The sequence below is a fragment of the Chelonoidis abingdonii genome, chromosome 9 (assembly GCF_003597395.2).
Source record: "Chelonoidis abingdonii isolate Lonesome George chromosome 9, CheloAbing_2.0, whole genome shotgun sequence".
NCBI lineage: Eukaryota > Metazoa > Chordata > Testudines > Testudinidae > Chelonoidis > Chelonoidis abingdonii.
In genome coordinates this window covers 79,294,442-79,314,183 of record NC_133777.1, presented here as the reverse complement: position 1 = coordinate 79,314,183, position 19,742 = coordinate 79,294,442, and the positions used below count along the sequence as shown (strand labels likewise).

Sequence of the window (19,742 nt, the reverse complement as noted above, 5' to 3'; positions counted from 1 at the left end):
GTTTTGGGACCGGCTCTGTTCAATATCTTCCATCAACAACTTAGATTGTGCAATAGAAAGTACGCTTATTAGTTGGCAGAGATACCAAACTGGGAGGGATTGCAACTGCTTATGAGGACAGGGTCAATTCAAAATGATCTGACAAATTAGAGAGAAATGTCTGAGGTAAACCAGGATTGTAGTTAAATGACAAATGCTAAGTGGTCTCACTTAGGAAGGAACCATGCAGTTCACACTACAAATGGGAAAGACTGTCTCTAGAAGGATGTCATGCAGAAAGGAGACAAATCTAGGGGTGTCATAGTTGACGACAGCTTGTTTGAGTTCTTGAAGTCTCATTGTGTTCTGTACTCGCTGTTCTGCAGAAGAGTCATTTACAGATCCTAAATAGATCGATTAGTGACAGGTGCGTTATAAAGAAACAATGTTGGCGTCAGATTCTTCGCTCCGACTTCTAGTTGCTGGTATCAGACCTCAATACAGATGTATCACATGTTCGGCTCAGCATCTATTTGCAAGAACATGTGAGGAAATTGTCTAGAGGAGGTTTTCTTATCTGGTCTATAGCTAAAAGACCCTACCAGCATTCCATCGTTTACGGAAGGCACGATCAACCCTAGATGGTCCACATCTTGATATGCATAACAATGTGATTCTGATGACCATGATCTACCCTATCTCAGATCCCCTTGCATACTGCAAAAACTGAGTATGTAAACCCTACACCACACAGCATTCAGAAACACGCCCCTCCCATGGGGAGATGGAATTCTCTTGTGCTGATAGACCGTCAGCTGGACAGAGAAGGTCTGTCTCTCAGGATAACCCAAATGGCTAGAAAATTTTGCAACTTGGTTTGTGGAGAAAGAAAGCTATACTCTGTCCAGTTGAAAGTTCGTGGGCACAAGTTTGACTACTTTGGATCTCCTGTCTGAGTGCACCGATAATCACTGGTCAATTGGAGGAAGAAAGAAGTTAAACACCTCAAAAAGAAATACAATTTATTCACATCTTTGTACTGGCTTTAATTACAAGAATAGGTCTGCTTGTCTATACGCTGTACTTACAAAGGTTTGCAGAAGATTGAAACCGAATCAGGTGAACTCTGCAAGCCTCGGCTATATGTGGCACTTGATCTCACTTCTATCAAAAGCCATTGTTTCAACTTAGAATTCCCTAATTCTTGTATTGTATTTAGGGTTCTTTGACTGCATCCTCAGCAGCGTTGGGTTTGAACTTATTCATGCCGATGAAGTTCAGATAAGTGAGCTTAACGCAGTAGTACCTGATTCATAATTAGGAAGACATACCTCAGTCACACACACTAAAGGGAATAGACTGTCAGTACAGGCAGATACTGTGCAAAAATGAGATCTGCAAGTGACACGGTTTTGGAGCATTAAATTGAGTGTGACATTTCAAAAAACGATTCACGTGGTCTGATCATTAACAAGTATGTGATAATCAGTGAAACAGAAGCACGATAGACAAGTGTTCTTTCCTCTACTCTGCATGGCAGGCCAGAGCAACTAAGTTGTGTCCAGTTCTGGGCACCCTGCATTTCAAGAAAGAATTGTGGAGAAATGTAGAGAGGGTCACAGAGAAGAGCAACAAGAATGATTAAAGGTCGGTTGAGAACTGACCTATTGAAGAAGGCTGAAAGAATTGGTTTATTTAGTTGGAAAAGAGAAGACTGAGAGGGACATGATAGCAGTTTCAGGTATCTAAAAGGTGTTCATCAGGAGGAGGGAGAAAACTTGTTCACCTTAGCCTCTAAGGATAGATACATAGAAGCAATGGGCTTAAACTGCAGTCAAGGGAGATTAGGGTGGACATTAGGAAAAAGTTCCTAACTTCAGCTGTGATTAAACACCTGAATAAATTGCCTAGGGAGGTGGGAATCTCCACTCTGGAGATATTTAAGAGTAGGTTAGATTAAATGTCTATGCGGGAAATGGTCTAGACAGTATTTGGTTCCTGCCATGAGGGCAGGGGATTGAACTCATCGGATTGGACTCGACCTCTCGAGGTCCCTTCCAGTCCTAGAGTCTATGAATCTATGAAAAAAGAAAATGTAAAAGGAAACCTGGAAAAGTTGAAGCGTTTTTTTTCTCCTGACCATTTTGAAACATTTCATTTCGACTTTTCGATTCAAAATGGCATTTTGTTTAGAAATGTGGGTCATTTAAAAAAAGGGGGGGAACCACTCAAAACAAAGCACCAAAGTGAATTGTTTTCAGGGGAAAACCTCCCTGAAAATATTAATTTCAGTTCAAATTGGACCAAAATTTATTATTCACTCAGTTCTAGTCAGAATTGCTTAAATGCCAACACAAAGAAAATGCCTTTCCAGAGAGCAGCAATTTCCCACTACAGATTCACCCAACTTTCCCCAGGAGTTCAAGGAAACCTCTTCAGGAACCGTATCCTTCTTGCCTTGTGCATGTGTGTTGACTTCAGTGAGAATAACTGTAGGATGGTGGAACAGGCTTTGCTGGAAAATTGGCTACATATTATAGAGTCTACCAGTAGCCAACAGGCAAACCCGATTACGTTTATGCATTAGCAGGCAGTGTAAATGCAGTCATCATGGTTACAGTAAACAGACTCTAAAGGTTTTGAGCTGTAGGTCCAACCCAGCAAGGCACTTAAGCACATTGTAACTTTAAGTGCATGAGCAGCGCCGTTGGTTTCAATAGGGCAAGTCACGTGCTTAAAGCTAAGAATGCACGTAAGCACTTTGTTGGATCAGGGCCTTAATTCTGATCATCACAATTTTGTCTCTGTGGGGTTTCAGCCAGCTGGAGAAGGACAAAGGGAATGAGGAAAGTTCTGTTTGCCAAAGGCAGCTCTCCTCACCTGGAAGATTCCTGGGCCACATTTCAAACTGTATAGGCCACGTGGGTGTCTGGTATGACTGCTGTGAAACCGGCGAGATACGTTTGGCCCTGTGATGAATGCTCAAATGCAATGGAGTTCCTACAGAACTACATTTGATTTCACCAAGACAACTCCCCCGGACACCTTAGCACAACTGACGTTAATCCAATGGAAGCTGTGAGGATCTGCCACTTTCATAACATTCAGGTGAACTAATGCCATGTTAGCAGCACTTTGCTATGCTCACCTCCAGTACCAATGGGCGCTGGCTTTTGGTTCCCTGGGCATGATCATGTGAGGCCTGGGAACCACAGGGCAAGCCCAGGACCAAGGCAAGGCTGAGTCTCTATGGTAAATTCCCATTTATTACCAGGTGGATCAGCAGGGCAAAGTGTTAACCTACTTGCTTGTTTTACACCCATAGCTTCAAGGAAATAATAACAAGGCCTAGAACTTATATAGCACATTTCCTTTTTAGCAGTGTTTTACAAACTGTGGATCACGCCCCAATCCCCTGCCCCAGCCCTGAGCCCCCGCAAACCTAGAACCCCTTCCTGCAACCCAAACCCCCCACCACTGGCCCCCTCCCACACCCTGAACCCCTCATTCCTGGCCCCACCTTGCAGCCCTCGCCTCCACACTCCAACCCTCTGCCCCAGCCCTGAGTGCCTTCCACACTCCAAACCCCTCATCCCCAGCTCCGTTGGGTCGCAGGCATCAACAACTTTCTTCAACTGGCTCCCCAGAAAAAAAAAGTTTGAAAACCACTGCTCTGTAGATCTCACAGTCCTTCATAAAGGATCAAAATCCCCATTTTACAGATGGGAAAACTGAGGCACAAAGAAGGGAAGTGACTTGCCCAAGATCGCCCAGCAGCTCTGTAGCAGAGCCAGGAATAGAACCCAGCATCCCTTGAGTCTCAGTCTGGTGCCCAACCCACTAGGCCGCACTGCCTAAAATGAACATGAGCTGAACATGTTTTACCCCAAGATCTCTCAGCCCAGCCCTGGGGCTCTCTCTTTCCAGCTGCATCTTTCTCTCTCTCTCGGTGATTCTTTCCTTCTCACCTGATTTGCCAGATCCTCTACATCCTAAGATCGCCACGTTGCACTCAGGCAGCAGGCTGGGGAGGTGACGGTCAGTGGTGCTGGGGGTGGCCCGTGGCTTGCCAAACATCGAGGACATTCTCTTGCCTTTCAAAGAGAGCAAGGAGAAAGCATGGGAGCATCACAAGGAGACTGACCACCCTATGGGGAGGAGCTCAGGTTACAGAGCTATGCAAGTGCTAAGGGTTATCCTCTCCACCAGCTCCATCACCCCCAACAGATCATAGACTCAAAGAATATTACGGTTGGAAGGGACCTCAGGAGGTCATCTAGTCCAACCCCTTCCTCAAAGCAGGACCAATCCCCAGACAGATTTTTACCCCAGTTCCCTAAATGGCCCCCTCAAAGATTGAGCTCACAAGCCTGGCTTTAGCAAGCCAATGCTCAAACCACTGAGCTATCCCTCCCCCCAGGCCCACCTCTGCCTCAACGGGACTGAAGAGCATAGGGGAGATGTACGTTATTGGGGAGACAGGCACTCCCTCCTCCTCTTTCTAACTCCTTCCCAGTTCTCTGCACCAAACTCATCTTCAGCACCACCTGTCATTTCCAACCTCCCTTGCGGGGCACCACTAACTTCTTCCCAGCCTGGAGAAGCGCACAGCAATAGGGCTTGGGAAATCAGGGCCGTGAAGTGTCGTGGGAAAGGAGCACAAAAAAAATTCACCATTCTCTTGAGTGCTATTTCTTTTGCATCCTTTAAATAAGCAGCGGCCCTGCAATGCGCAGCCTCCCCGCAACACGTGCCTCCTTGCAGGAAAGAATTCACGTTAAGTTTTTTGCTGTGTATTTCCTGCAATTCCCCCCACCCACCCCGTCTCAACTGAACCCACCATGAACACACGGAAAAGGATGCTTGCTTTGCAAAGACAAGGCTGCAACTGACCTCTACCCCTGTGCCCTCCCCTCCCGCTATCAGAAACAGAAGATAAATTAGTCCTCTAACCTTGAAATCAGAGCTGGATTTTCATGAGGGACACAAAGAGGATGAGTTTGCTGGACAGGCTTTGTTGTTTATATCCACAGATCCATGGTTTGCTCCCTACACACACGCTCACATGCACGCACGCACACGCCTCCTCAAGGCAAGGCCAGAGCTGCACCCACACACCGAATCCAGAGGAACGAGCCAGCCACCAGGCACCGATAAACCGAGTGAATCATTGGGAACTCAGCATCTGCGCCGTCCCCACAGCTGCTGGCTCCAGACCTCAGCCTGCGTGTGAATGAATGAGGCAGGGAGGAAAAGAGCTCAGGCTCCCTGCAACTTTCGCCAGCTGAGTCCCAGCCAAACTCCTTGTAAGGAAAGCTGCTGCCTCTCTCAGGCTCCGCTGGATACAATTTCCCATCAGCACAGGGGACTTTCCTCACAGCAAACAAATAAACCTGCCGAAAAGGCCTCCAAGGCTCACGGTGAAAGGGGATAGAAACTCACCAGCTTGTGGTTCCCCTGGGGGATTCTGTATGCTACAGTCCTGCTCCCACCCCCCACCAGACACTACAGCATCACCCTGCGCTGCACAGCATGCCTGCAGCACATTCAATACTAATACTTCCGTTATTAATAAAGGGCGGCTGCAAGAAGCTGTTAAAAGGAGAAGAAAAAAACCTCTCTAGGAACCCACCCTCTCCTCTTTCCAAGCCCACCTCAAATGACATGGCTCCCCACGAGCCTATCAACTATTTCAGCTGCCACCCAAGGAAGTGCAGTTGCTCTGTAATAAATACATATGTATATGTGATCATGTCATCTCCACTGCACACTGCTCCGTCTGGGTCTATACTACATGATCATCTCTCGTACAGAAACACAGAGAGACCCCAGGCAAGATCAGGGTGCCCAGGATCACACGGGAAGTATGTGGCTGAGTTAGGGAGACACCCTAAGTGTCCTGAGCTGTAGCCCAGTGCGCTATCCACCAGGCTGTCCTTCCAACTCTTAAATCCCTTCTGAAATTTAGTAGCCAGGGAGGTTTTGCTTTGGTCCTCAGGTAATGACTTGGGTAATTATGGGGGTGCTTGTCTAAATAAACTCGGAGCATCCGAAGAAAATAAGCAATAACGTGGGACTTGGTTTACCTGGACTGCAAGTGTTGGGGCGGGGGGGACTAGGACCAGGTTTTTGTTATTCATGTGATATCCGGTGTCTAGCACAAAGGGGTCCTGATCTCTGAGTGGCGCCTCTAGGGGCTACCATAACACAAAGAGTACGTGAGCAGCAGTGTTGTCTCAGCTATCTCAGAGACTTTGGGAAGGGAATCCGTCTGGCCCAGTTTAATAGCTCAGCTGGTGTTTATATATTTTTTCATGTGACAGCTAGTTGAAGGTTAGAGGCCAACTTTTTCCAGAAAGTGACCAAACACAGCAGATCTGAGTCAACTCCCCTTTAGGCCAGTGAAAATCCAGAGCAACTTCCCTGAACTCCATGGAATTCCCCCCGACTCCCAGCAGAGTCAGGAATAGAACCCAGGCATCTTGGCCCCCTGTCCTAACCACTAGGTCTCACTGCTTCCATACATTCATTTGCTGTAAGAGATCTGTAGAATGCCTGTTGCTGTAGCAACTGGCTGTTGCTGTCAGCTCCAAAGCTCCCTGCTCCAGCAGGCTTTAGAGGGGCTAATGAGTCTGCCAACCAAAGGGCCTGCTCGGGAACAACACAATAAGCAAAACAAAGCAACCCCTCCACTCCTCAAAAATCCCCTAATAATAAACTCAAGCCATTAACCAAAAGCTAAACAAACTCAGCTGGTGTAAATCAGAGCAGGTGGTGTAAACTGAAGTCAGTGTTGCTATGGTGATTTATACCAGATTAGGATCCGGCCCTGTCTAGTTGGATCACACAGACGCATGTGATTGCTTGGCAATCCGTCATGCAATTCTTAGGCCTGGTCTATGCCTAAAATTCAGGTCGCCTTAGTGACAACACTCAGGGGTATGACCAATCCACGCTCCTGAGCACGGCAGCTATGCCAACCTTGCCATGGTATGGATGTGGCTAGGGGGATGGAAGAATGCTTCCGGAGAGCTAGCTACTCTCGCATGAGGAGGTGGATTACCTATCGTGAGGGAAAAAATGCCTTGCATTGCTGTAGGCTGCATCTACACTCCGGGGTGATGCCAGCCTCACTATGGCACCAGAGCTACCCCACTATAGCTCCCGTAATGTAGATAGGGTGGCCAGGTGACTCGAGTGTGGGGGTGGGAGGGGAAAAGCAGCGAGCAATGAGGGGGAAGGGGAAGAGGAGTGGACAGGGGCAGGGCCTCATGGAAGAGGCGGGACAGGGGAGGTTCCAGCACCCTGACTGGAGTGTCCAGTTTTTAAATATTACCAAGTTGGGAACCCGGAATGTAGACATGGCCTTGCTCACACAGGGCTCTGAGGGATTTTATTGGGAGAGAATGCAGACCTGGGCTCCTGCTTTGCAAATTGCTGTGGGCTCCCTTTGGACGAACAGCTCTCTTTTAATATCCATCGTTACAGCGTTACTATTCTGATTGTCATCCATGAAAACAAGGGAGTTATTTTTAAACCTGCCAGAAATAGTCTCTGATCCTAACAGTCCTGCCTGTGCCTTGGAGACAGGCTCTGGTGATACTATTAGCTAGATGCATCAGCTAGCTCCTTGTCAGTACTGGGAATCCAGAGGTCATGCTGGGACTGCCATAGAAGCAGTCATTTTTCTATACTGACTTCTATTTCAATAAATGTGGTAACTGGTCATTACTGCAGCTCCCATGCAAAAATGGCTTATTCTTCTAGCAGCTCACATAAAACAGTCTTATCAAAACACCCGCCCGTTAACTACAACCCATTACTGGCACTGACTGTAATTTATGGTGCAGTTAGCAAAGCCCTTACATAAACAGGCAAAGCACTGGAAAAGTCAGGTCACCAGGCCTAATTAATGCAGGGCCTAATCCTGCAGTCTTTAGACAAACAGTCCTGATCGCACACTTACTTAAATCAGGAGTAGCTCCAAAGGGAGCTCCAAATCTGGCCCAGTGAGACTGCTCCTATGAGTAAGGGCTGCAAATCCAGACCCTGAAACTCACACTATGCAGGGCAAGTGGGGCATTTTGCCCCAGGCCCCGGGCCCCGCAGGAGCCCCCACGAGAATTTTTCGGGGCCCCTGGAGCAGGGTCCTTCACTCACTCCAGGGGCCCCGGAAAGCTCTCGCGGGGCCTGGGCCCCTGGAGCTTCTTCCACTCCGGATCTTCGGCAGCAATTCTCAGGCCCCCTGAATCCTCTGGGCAGCCCTGACACTATGTGTTAATGAACACAACACAGGCCAAAACACTTTCCTGGCAGCACACTCGATTCTGTCCATTTTCACAGCCTTGCCTTCAGCTGGTGTGAATCGGCTTCGCTCTGTCCTATTCAGAGCAGCAACCTGATTTGCAGCCTTCTGAAAAGGTGCCAGGCCTAGCAGGAGGTCAAAGGAGCTGATTCTGATCTCCCTCTACCTTTACATCACAACTAGTCCATTGGCTTCAATGAAACTAACGCAAGCCCCGAAATGCCTCCACTTCAATCACCCCCAAAACATGGTATGGACTACCCCCCTGCTGCCTGAAGCAGCAGCAGCAGACTCTGCAGTCGCTTGGTGACTTCGCCTCAGGATCTCAAAACCATTTATTAATTCAGCCTCACAGCACCCCTGAGGTTAGTAGCGCATACACACCTCAGAGAGGGGTACACTGAGGCTCAGAGAGGGCAAGTGACCATTAGGCCATGCCATCTCCCCTGTGTGGTATTGCTTCTGTGCAATGGTTTTTGCCAAACGTTTGTAACAACTGACTCATGCTGAGAGTCCCAAGCCCTGTGGCCATGCCAGTAGCCAGTAAAGACAAAACTTACAGCCATTCATCAGAGGGCCCTCCTGTCTGAGGGATCTGTTCACCTTGTGGTGGACAGCCTGGGTTTCTACACCAGATCTGAGAGACAGGGCCAACGACCCAGATGCTCTGCTGTGTCCAATTCGCGGTAGGTGCAGTTGAGGGGGTCACAGTTATTGTTTGCAGCTCCCTGATCCTGGGCCCACTCCCTAGCGTAGTTTAGAGCAGCCTCAGTGCTGTTCTAAAGCACTCCAGCTGGCTACTATGCAAACTGGAGATTACCAGAGTATAGCAGTGCTCTGGCCATGCCATCTTCCTCCCAGCCTTGTGAGCAACGCAGTCCTTACACCAGAGGATGGGGGTATAAGTGTTATGTATTCCCACTCTAAGATGATCTAGGGATGCCCTCGCCCTAGGGGAATGCCCAGCCAGCTGGCTTCACTGGTTTACAGCTGCTTTGCACTAGCCCAGTGCAAAGGGATTGAATCTAGACCAGGATCTGTGAAAGCACAGTAGGGAAGTGCATATAACACCTATAAGAAGGTGTAGAGTGCTCATCAACCCATCCCTATGGTGCTGATAGTGATTCTATCACAGCTAGGACCTCGAGTCCTTGCATGCTGGGAGACCACAGACCAAGGCTGCATTTGGTCCTTGCACAGCTCACAGGGTAAAGGACACAGCTCCTAGCACCCCTAGCCCACCCAGCCCATTCCCTGCCACCACTTTGCTACAGGTGGACCAAGGGGACGACATTAGCAGTCCTTCCCTTTTGGGAAACACAGGCTGCGTGCGTTTAAGATTAATCACAGTTCACAGCTAAGTGTTTTTTCAAACCCAAGCCCTTGCCAGGTATTTGGAGAGATAAATCAGGGCAACAAAAGCAAAGACGACATGTCAGAGATGCTGCTGCATGAGAGAGCTGCGCTAATCGTTCCTGAAGCCGAGGGGGAAAACAACCTCATGGGGCAGCGCAGTGTAAATATTTATATGATTCAAAAAGGTCTTGCAAAGATCATCATAAAATTCCCCTGTTATTGAGGATTTAGGTCTAGGGTGGAATTTGTTTAGCTTACATCCCAAAACTGTGATTCTTTTAGACGCTAATAGCCTGATGTTTTCCTTTGCCCCATGTGTGCCTGCAAACATGAGCTAGACTCCACTGTGCTGATATCAGATCTGGCAACCCAGGTTTGCAAAAATAGCACTTTATGGTACATGTCTTTATATAGCTATTTTACCAGAATAGCAGATATTGCAAAATCGCCTGAGTAATCTTACAAACAAAACTCCTAGGATTCCCAGGGGGAGTGAAAGATTCGCTCTTTAGATCAGTCTTTAAATTAAGTCACAATGAAATGACCCACTAAAGGATGCTTCTAACCAACCAACTTTCTTCCTAATGCATGCTGGAGGCAGCCCAGGCTGGAAGAATGAAGGAGCACGTGGCAGAAGTTACCAAATTCCCATCTGCTGTGGGGTGCTCTCAGGCAAGCCACTTTAAATGGTGACTAACCATGTGTATTGCAGCAGCACCTAGTGACCCCCCATTGTGCTTGGGGCTGCCCCTGCCCCAAAGAGTTTGCAGTCTAAATAGACAAGGCAGACCTGGGGGTTGCAGTCTAAATAGACAAGGCAGACACAGGGGTGCAATGATTTGTCCAAGATCACACAGCAGCTCAGTGGTAGAGTCAGGGATAGAGCTCAGGTCTCCTGATTCCCAGTCCAGTGCTCTAGCCATTAGCCCAAGCTGCTTCCTCCTCACTGCCTCTGTTTCTTTCTCCATTCATCAGGGATAAAATGTATTCACCTCCTTCACATGGAATGACTGTGAAGCACTTTGAACATGAGTGGGCTATATAAATGTTAAATATTATTATTAGGAATGTTTAGTAAGTGTGTAGGTAATGGTCTTTGACATCAGGTAATGTGACATTGACATTAACTCCAAAACTCCCATGGATTTCAGTGAAAGCAGGACTGGGCTCAGTGTTTACAAGAGGGCTTTACGCTCCACTGATATACTAGTAGCACTGTTATTCTGATTGCTTTCCTATCACAACACAGATCGTATCTCTGGGTCCCAGCTGTTCTGGTATTTGGGTTAATAATACAAAAAAAAAAATTGCAAGTGACTTTAAAAATAACGTCCAGCAGTGAGATCACTTGGGTGAAATTACACAGTAAATACAGACCTCGACCGCAAGCGATTATTTAAAGGACTCAAAGGGTCTTAATTCACTGAAAGCCAGCTCCCGGGCCAGATCTCAGCTGATGTAAATCAGCAGAGCTGCACTGAAGCCAGTGGAGGACTCTGCCCCATGGGAAGCAGTGCAGTTCTTTATGGAATGGGCACACACGAGCAACACATAGGAAAGACCATACATATTTCTTCTGACTCACAAAATAGGATTGGTGCACAAGATGCCAAACCACAGCAAAGGAGCCAGTTAAAACACACGTCTATTTTAGTAAAGAGCATGCAGGATGTGGGGAGGGACCATCCCAGCTTTAACTGTGATCAGAGGAACTACCTGGGTGGAACATAATTCATTGCTCTTCCCATGATCTTTCCATATATTTGATTTGCTGTGGAGCCCTATCTTCCCCACTGCTGTCAGCACAGCAGCGAGAGCTGTGGTCCTCAGCACCTCTCGGGATCAGGCCCCAACACGGCATCTGCCATCTCATGCCCCTCCAGAAACAAAATTAACCTGGCCACGTGGAATCACTGCACTGCATTCTGCTGTCCATGGCAGGGGTGCGGGTGCCCATGAAGGTTAAAAACAGCAGTTTCTCTGTCCTCCGTGTCTGATGCCACAATGTAAATGTGCTCCAAGGGGAGTCACAGGCAAGTTGGTGCATGATCAGAAGCTGGAACCTGATGCCACAGCACAAAGAGGTGCCCGGCTGATGACAAATTGAAAAACACACCCAACCTCACTGCTAAAATCAGAGAGCTTTGATTCTCGGCTCCATCCAAGCAAAAGGTGGTCAGAGCTGTTGAGAAAGCAGGGGCCATTTTTACAGTTTGCTGTTCTGACCCTCACTTCGCTTTGTGCTTTGACTCTACTGATTTGGGGCATCCTTGGCTTTTATCTGAGTTCTCCCCATGTTCTTTCAATAGCACTTGGTTCTCTTTAGTACACAGGCTTCTCCCTCACTAGGTGGACCTTTAACACCAGGGCCAGAGTAATACACACACCTCCTGGGTGTGGTGTTCTGTCCCATCTAGTGGCACCGAAACCAGTTAGAGATGATGAGTCTCCTCTACAGCCTTAGCTAAGAGCCAGCTGGCTTTTAGCTCATGCAGTAGAGGCTCATGCAATAAACTCCCAAGGTCCCATGTTCAGTTCTCCCCACCAACAACCGGGGTCTGTTGGTTTTACACTAACGTGACCTGGAGTTATGACTGTTGTAACCAACTCTTTCATCTTCTTTGGGTTGAAATTGACCAAGACTAGAACCAAGCTGGTGGCAAGTGATAAGATTGTTACAATCTCTGCATAGCAGGATCCCCAACCAGAAACAACACAATGTTTTTCTAAAAGATCAGCTCTAGTTCAAACAGGAATTATTTCAGGGAAGTTCTAGAGCCTGTGTTATGCAGGTGGTCAGAGTAGATGATCACAGTGATTTCTTCTGGCCTTAGAATTTATGACCCTATGAAAATCTGCCTTATGGTTTTTGTAATCAACCAGGTATTTGTTTCAAATTCTGAATCATTGAACAACATGCTACAAATCAGCAGATGGGGGTCATACCAGACAGCTGTTCTCCTAATAGATTAACAGGTCCTACCATCATCCAACTTTAATCCACTGCTCTCAGTGCAGATAGACCTTGTGAACGGCGACATAATGCTGCTCAGGGAGAGAAGAAAGATTTTGACAAGCTGGGGAGCGTAAATTATGATATATTAGAATAATGTAACAAAGCCATGGAATCTGGCTGTCAATACGTTGAGCGTGTTCATTCATGACACAACTATTTTGTTGAGTATCAGAGAGACAAGATGGGCGATGGAACAGCTTTTATTGGGCCAACTCCTGTGGATGGTAGGTACAAGTTTCGAGCTACAGGGCTGGAGAAGGAAACCGGAGCGTCTGTCATACAAAACTATCTCCCCAAGATTGCTTTACAGAGTTAAATACGGGTAGTAATGGGAGAGAGAAGTTAAGAAATGAGGGCTGGGGTGGGAAAGATCTGTCATTCATCTATAATCTGAAATGAGGTGGAGATCTGATGATGTAAAGAGATACAGGAAGTCTCCGTTAAATGGCTACAGAGGAGACTAAGGCCAGGTCTACACTGCGACTTTAAATCGGTTTAATGGCCGATATACCGATTTAACGCTGTATCTGTTCACACGACGTCGTCATTAATATCGAGTTAAACGGCTCCTTAAATCGATTTCGGAACTCCTCCCAAACGAGAGGAGTAGCGCTAAATTCGATAGTGATAACTCGGATTAGGGTTCATGTGGACGGAAATCGACGTTATTGGCCTCCGGGCGGCATCCCAGAGTGCAGCACTGACCGCTCTGGACAGCAATCTGAACTCGGATGCAGCGGGCAGGTAAACAGGAAAAGCCCCGCGAACTTTTGAATTACATTTCCTGCTTGTCCAGCGTGGAGCTCTGATCAGCACGGCTGGCGATGCAGTTTGAAATCGAAAAAGAGCTCCAGCATAGACCGTACGGGAGATACTAGGTCTGATCGCTGTATGGGGAGACAAATCTGTTGTATCCAGCTCCGTTACAGAACACGAAATGCCAAAGCGTTTGAATAAAAAACTCCAGGATACACAGCGCTGCGTGACAAGCGTAACGGGAAGCCAGAGACTCAAATGGACGCTCATGAAGGGAGGGAGGGGGTACTGAGGACTCCAGCTATCCCACAGTCCACAGCAGTCTCTGAAAATTATTTGCATTCTTGGCTGAGCTCCCAATGTCTGTAGGTTCAAACACAGTGTCTGGCGTGGTTCAGGGAACAGCTCCTCAGTTTATTTCCCCCCACCACCACGTGAAAAAAAAAAGGGAAAGATTGCTGTGCTATGGCGTTTGCTCAATGCACTCCGCGAAAAAGGCGCCAAAGGGTTGTCTGCTGCCTTCACAAAGGGAGGGGTGAGGCTGTACCCAGCACCACCCGGGGCAATGTTTTCTGCCCCATCAGGCACTGTGCTCTCAACACGGAAGTGGGAACTATGGGATAGCTGAGGAACAGCTACCCACAGTGCACCGCTCCTGAAATCGATGGTAGCTTTGGACCATGGACGCAAACAATCGATTTCGGGATCCCACTGTGGACGCGCTAAACCGATTTTATTAGATCTGTTTTGTAATATTGGTTTAAGCTAATTCGAAATAATCGTGCAGTGTAGACGTACCCTAATGTAGCAGTGCTGGGGTTTGGATTCAACTGTGCTGTAATTTTGTGAGCCGTTCTGGCAAGATTGTGTCTCATGTAGTTTTGGCTGCATGCAAGTCTGAACCAAGAACCAAATTCCTTTTGGATCTGACAGGGACGTAAGATCCCCTAGGATTCAGGGATTCAGATCAGAACCCTCCAAAATGGGGAGGGTCCTGGACTGATAGCTGCACATCCAGCTATTGCAATTCCGGTGTCAAAAGCTTTATATGTATAAAACCAGGCATGAATCCGCTCCTGTGTCACCTCCAAATAACACATTTCCCCATGTAAAATGGTGTGCATCCCGTTCTGCACATGCTGTAACAGTGAAAAACTGGGCAGGATAGTGCACAAGATGAGGCTGGAAATGTGATCCACTGTGGCTACTGGTCAGTTGAAGTGTCATTTTTTTAACCAGATACAAACGCTATGACATGCACCACCAGGTTCTGCTACAGCAGAGAACTTTGAGGAAGGTTAAAGGTGGCTTTGTGGTTAGCATTTTGTTCCCTACTCCCTCTGAAGACAATAGAGAAGAGACTGCTGAATGCCCCCTCTGGACAAGAGAGGCCTGTGGTGGGTCAGAGATCGGCAGCTAATCCCACATTTAAGAAACAGCAGGATCATGTGAACAATTTCTACGCTGCTTCTCCAGAGAGAGGAAGATCTTTGATAGAGGCTATTGCCACCTCCAGAGATAGTAGAATCCTTCTATTTATCAGACCTCTAGTTCCTCCTGCTTAGCCTCACTTTCCTGATGTTGGAAATAAGAGGCATGTTTTAAAAAGTGAGGATAATTAGCCATTGGAACAGATTAACCAGGAATGTGAGAAATTCTCCATCATTTGGGGTCTTAAACCAAGACTGGCCATCTTCCTCAAAGACATGTTCTTGTTCAGCCACAAGTTTGTTGAGTTTGACACAGGAATTTCTCAGTGAAATTCTCTGGCCTCTGCTATGCAGGAAGTCAGGCTAGATTATCAGAATGATTCCCTTTCTGGCCTTAAATCTATTAATAAGATGGACCTTGCTTCATCATAAGCCTCCTGGATGAATGGAAGTCAACTCAGAACACTGTTTTTTGCTGCTAAGAAGCAAACATTTGCTCTGCTGCCTATGTGGACGTTCCAAGCTGGAGTGATATGAGAAAGTCCTGCTGTTCCTTAGATTTGATTTCTTTTTTGGAGGGAGGGATTTTTTTCTTTTTCTTTGAAGGGAAGGTTGAAGGACAGCAGCCCAGGAAGGCATCTTCAGATGAGTCCCTTCGTTCTCTTCCCAGCAGTTCTACTTAGATAAAGACTGCATTGTGCTGTTGTGCAGCAGAGCCAATATGCCCGGATGCCCCATAAGTCATTGATTTAACCACTGTAAACCTTTAACAGATTAAAGCATGCAAGCCAGCCAGCCCAGTCTGTAACGTCCAGCCACCTCCACATAGACATTACCTTGGGGTCTCATCAGCGCGATTGAACCTGACGCCCCCTGCTCCTTCCATCCTTTCTTGTTCCTGACCTGCTGCCATGGAATGTTCAGTCCAGCTGCTCGGCTCCCCTGGTTATTGCTTCTGGCCAGGCACCAGTTTGTCTTTTCAAAGGAATGTTCCAAATAATCTTGGCCACAGAAAAGCACTTTCCTTGCTCTCCCGTGTAATATATCTATATAAATAGTCACTGCTCCGCCTGGCTGGAGCTCAGTATCCGCCTAGCTGCAGGAACAGGTGCACACAATCAGCAGCATCCCATTCAGACCATGGGCCCGAAAGGCAATGAACCATATACAGCAAAACAAAAACCACCCCTCCCCCACCTGTAGTAAGCACACCTGAGACTCCCAAACCAGCTGATAAATATGATCTAACTCCCACAACTACCCTCTGTGGTGGGTAAGACATTCTAGCTAGCTGCTTTGAAGACAAGGAAACCGTTTTACATCCACTTACACTGGGTCTGAATTAGACCTGGGAGACCAGATTCTGAACTGCACCTTTCAGCCTATGCAGCCCACAATAGGGGGTAAAGATAGTTCCAAGCCACCTTTACACTCCACCCAACCCCCAGATTCTGAGCATAGCTGGGAGCCTGCCTGGACTCCAGGGTAAGTTAGAGCAACCCTGGGATCTGCTTTAACTCATCACAGCTTCCTATAGCTCAGCATAGCTGGAATGCAGAGCATGACAGATACACCCCCGACCATCTCTGACGCATACCTGCACCCATCCCAGCATGCCTGTGCGAGGGAGGCTGTGCAGGGGAGTGGCAGAGAATCCTCGTGTCTGCTTTGCACCAGCTGGGGAAGGTCTCTGCTCTGGGGTTATTACCTGGGGGCCGTCTCTGCCACTTGTCTTTTATGCAAATTAAGGAGATGCGGGAGATTAAGCAGCTCACTCAAGGTGACAGTGGCAGAACTGGGGTTAGAACCCAGGAGTCCTAACTTCCCATTCTGTCCCTCTCTCATCAGATCAGACAGCTCCCCAGCACGGCTCTAATATTTATTCATGTGGCAGCATTATATTCCGGAGTAAAACACTATAGAACATTGGAAGTGTTCATCCTGAAGCCTCTTCCCTGTTTTGTACACTGCTCCGGGGAGGGTGGTGGGGGACACACAACCTTTCTTCTGGTCTGTTTCAGTTTGAGACTTTTTTATAGCCATGATTTTAGCAGTGTAACAGGAAGCTTTTGGCAGCTGCCCCTTTTCCAGCTGTTAGCCAGTCTGATGGATCCCTGTTATGCCTTTTTCCATGGCAACCTGAACAAGACATAGAAGTTGTTTGAGGAGAAGAGAAAACAGCTGTTATTTTTAATGCACCAGCTCTCTTCTGGCAAGGACCCAGTGGGTTCTGAGCATAAGAAACTAATACCATGTTACTCAGAGGCACCCAACTGTACATGCAGGGCTCTGCAGAGCCTCCAGGAATGGCCAGATCACGTGTGCTGAGTGGGGTAGAGTTGGCTTTTCTACCCACTCCTCTGCCCCATGTTTTGGGGACTAGAAAATAGAACATCCGGGTTTTGCATCTTTACAGACGCCGCTAATCCCCCAGGGGTCTGGGGCTGCATCTGCAGCAAGCTGTCTCATGGTAGGAGATTAACCGCTGGCTTCCATCCAGGAGTTTGACAATCGCATTCTCCAGGCCCCTTTCCCACCTGAGGGAAGGGCTGTGTCTTCGAGGGTGCATTGGGAGAGGGTGCAGGGGAATGAGGCTGCTCATCCCTCTTTATCCCATTAGAGGGAATTTTTCAGTGCTTGTTAAAGGTACTGGCTTAGGTCATGACTGTGATTGGTAGGCAGACACTCCTGCCACGCAGCAATTCAGGACCATCCCCTCAGGTGGGCTATAGACACAACCATTGCAGACTGCCCACTCACGGAGAGCTTCTTGGATACAGATATTTTCTCATGCGGTGGGGCAGTCTCCCTGTGCTAACCATGAAGCATGGTTTTCAAATGGACTCCGTTTAATAGCACACTAGATGTACCAGGGTGTTGTATGGTCATGACAATGGTTAAGGAATGAGCCGTCTGATCAACAGTGACCTGAGTGTTCTCACTTTGAACAGAGTGGTCAGTAACCGATCTTGGAGACCAAGAGACACAGGGAAAGGGAGGCACTGGACAGCAAAGATATAAAGCTTTGCCGACAAACCAATAACTCACAATAAGTTGCACCTGCCCAGCAACTTTCAACCCAGGGTATCTCAAAGCATTTTACTATTAACTATTGCCATCTGCATTTCACCAATGGGGAAACTGAGGCACAGAGCAATGAGGTGAGCGATTTGCTCAAATTCACGTGGTGAAATAGCGGTGGACCCCTGCTCTAACAATTGCCTTTTCCCTCTGGCATCTTGCATATAAGCTGCTTCCTTAGCCCAAGCAGATTTGAGGTGCAAGCAGCAGCTACAAAGCTACCAAGCGTGACACCCACACATCTGGCGGCCCTGTCATACATTCTCACCTCACAGCTGGCTCCTGATGTACCTGCGGGAATGGGGTCAGGTTGCGTTTGCTCCTCCCAGCTATCAGGGGTCCAGCGGCACATGTTGCGGAGGCAGCCTTTCTACCTCTCCTCTCCTAGCGGGGATCTCAGCAGGCAGTAGTAGCAGCAAAAGCAGGAGGTGCAGGCAAAGGTGACAGGTACATCTGGTCAGAGTAACTTAGATGGAGCCACATTCCAGTGCCACTGAAATCCAAACGCTTTGTGAAGCCGGGTTGATTTTGCTGGAATTTCACTCTGGAAGAAAAAAAAACAGGAAAAAAAAGTTCCGTCAGTGTCAAAATGTTTCAAAATGACTTTTTCACTTCAAATATTTCTGCTTTGCATTCTGCATAAGGACATAAGAGCTGCCCTGCTGGGACAAACCAACAGTCCATCTAGCCCAGTGACCCCTCTGTGACAGCAGCCAGCACCAGAGCTTCAGGGGCACGTGTGGAATGGGGCAATCTAGGGGAGCTCCATCCCGTCTTCCCATCCCGGCTTCTGGCAGCTTATTGTAAATGACAATACAAAACACAAGACAAGCGAAATGAAACGTTTTGCACCATCAGAACACAAGTTTGGGGGAATTTTGCTTCACAGAAAATCTAGCCGGGTTACATTTTTGTTTTGCTTCAGAACAAATGCCCTGTCTCAAAAATCCTTCGCGAAACGGAGCATCTGTTCTCTGCACAGTGGTAACGAGGGGCGCAACACGTCCCAGCCCCCCAAGGACACTCCAGCGACCAGCCCCCTAGTGACCAGCCCCCCAGCTAGCACCAGACACACCCTTCCCCCATCTACCCTAGCAGCCATTCCACTCCAGCAGCTTCACTATCTTTCAGACACCCCGGACACACTCCAGCACCCAGGTGACCCCCACCTGCCAAGTTCTGTGCAGTTACATGCCCTACCACCACCACTCCTTGAGGCAGAGTATGTTGACCATAAACAGAAACATACAGCTCCATGCAAATTCTTTGCACATATGCACATTATTCTATTAAATAACCTGCATAACATGCCACATGTGGAGCTGCACAGAACTTGCCAGCTCTGCAGCTAAAGAAGACTCAAAGCTGGCTTGAACTCAGGTGAACCAGGGGACCACAAATAAACCGTCTTCCTTTCTGGAGGCTGGGACAAAGTGGGATTGTTCTTAATGTTTCCTCTGAATACTGTGTGGTTACCTCACTTTCCCCTATGCATTTCTTAAGTCTCCAGTGTGCATAAATGGCCGACACTCTGTCTCCTGGCAACAAATGGCCGGGGCCCTTCCCCCCTGCAAGGGATGGCTAAAGGTGAACAAAGAGATCAGGTGACCTCCTAGCCTGGGAAAGGACGGGCTGGAGAGGGTTGTCAGTTTGGAACTAGTCGGGGACAGGAAGTCAGGGCAGACAGAGTTGTCTGGCTCTCTGAGCCCCAGAATGGACCAGGCTGAGGGGTCCCATTCTCTGTACCTACAAGCAGGGCCGGCTCTACAGTTTTCGCCGCCCCAAGCAGTGCACCAAATTGCCGCCGTGGTTGGCAGGG

General features: G+C 47.9%; 1 protein-coding gene across 4 annotated transcripts in view; it reads right to left on the bottom strand.

Moving 5' to 3' along the window:
- The window catches only part of RASL12 (RAS like family 12), a 45,351-nt gene extending 27,028 nt beyond the window's left edge, over positions 1-18,323 (bottom strand). For 2 of the 4 annotated variants that reach the window (XM_032766001.2, XM_032766004.2), the window contains exons 1-2: positions 4,933-5,430; positions 3,948-4,073 (exon numbers count right to left, since the gene is read on the bottom strand). In XM_032766001.2, coding sequence (XP_032621892.1) covers positions 3,948-4,065 — 118 coding nt within the window. In that variant the 5' untranslated portion in view covers positions 4,066-4,073; positions 4,933-5,430. Of the gene's footprint in view, positions 1-3,947; positions 4,074-4,445; positions 4,647-4,932; positions 5,431-18,191 lie in introns of those variants that run through there. The other 2 variants (XM_032766002.2, XM_032766003.2) reach the window with 2 other exon arrangements.
- Between the last annotated feature and the right edge of the window lie 1,419 nt (positions 18,324-19,742).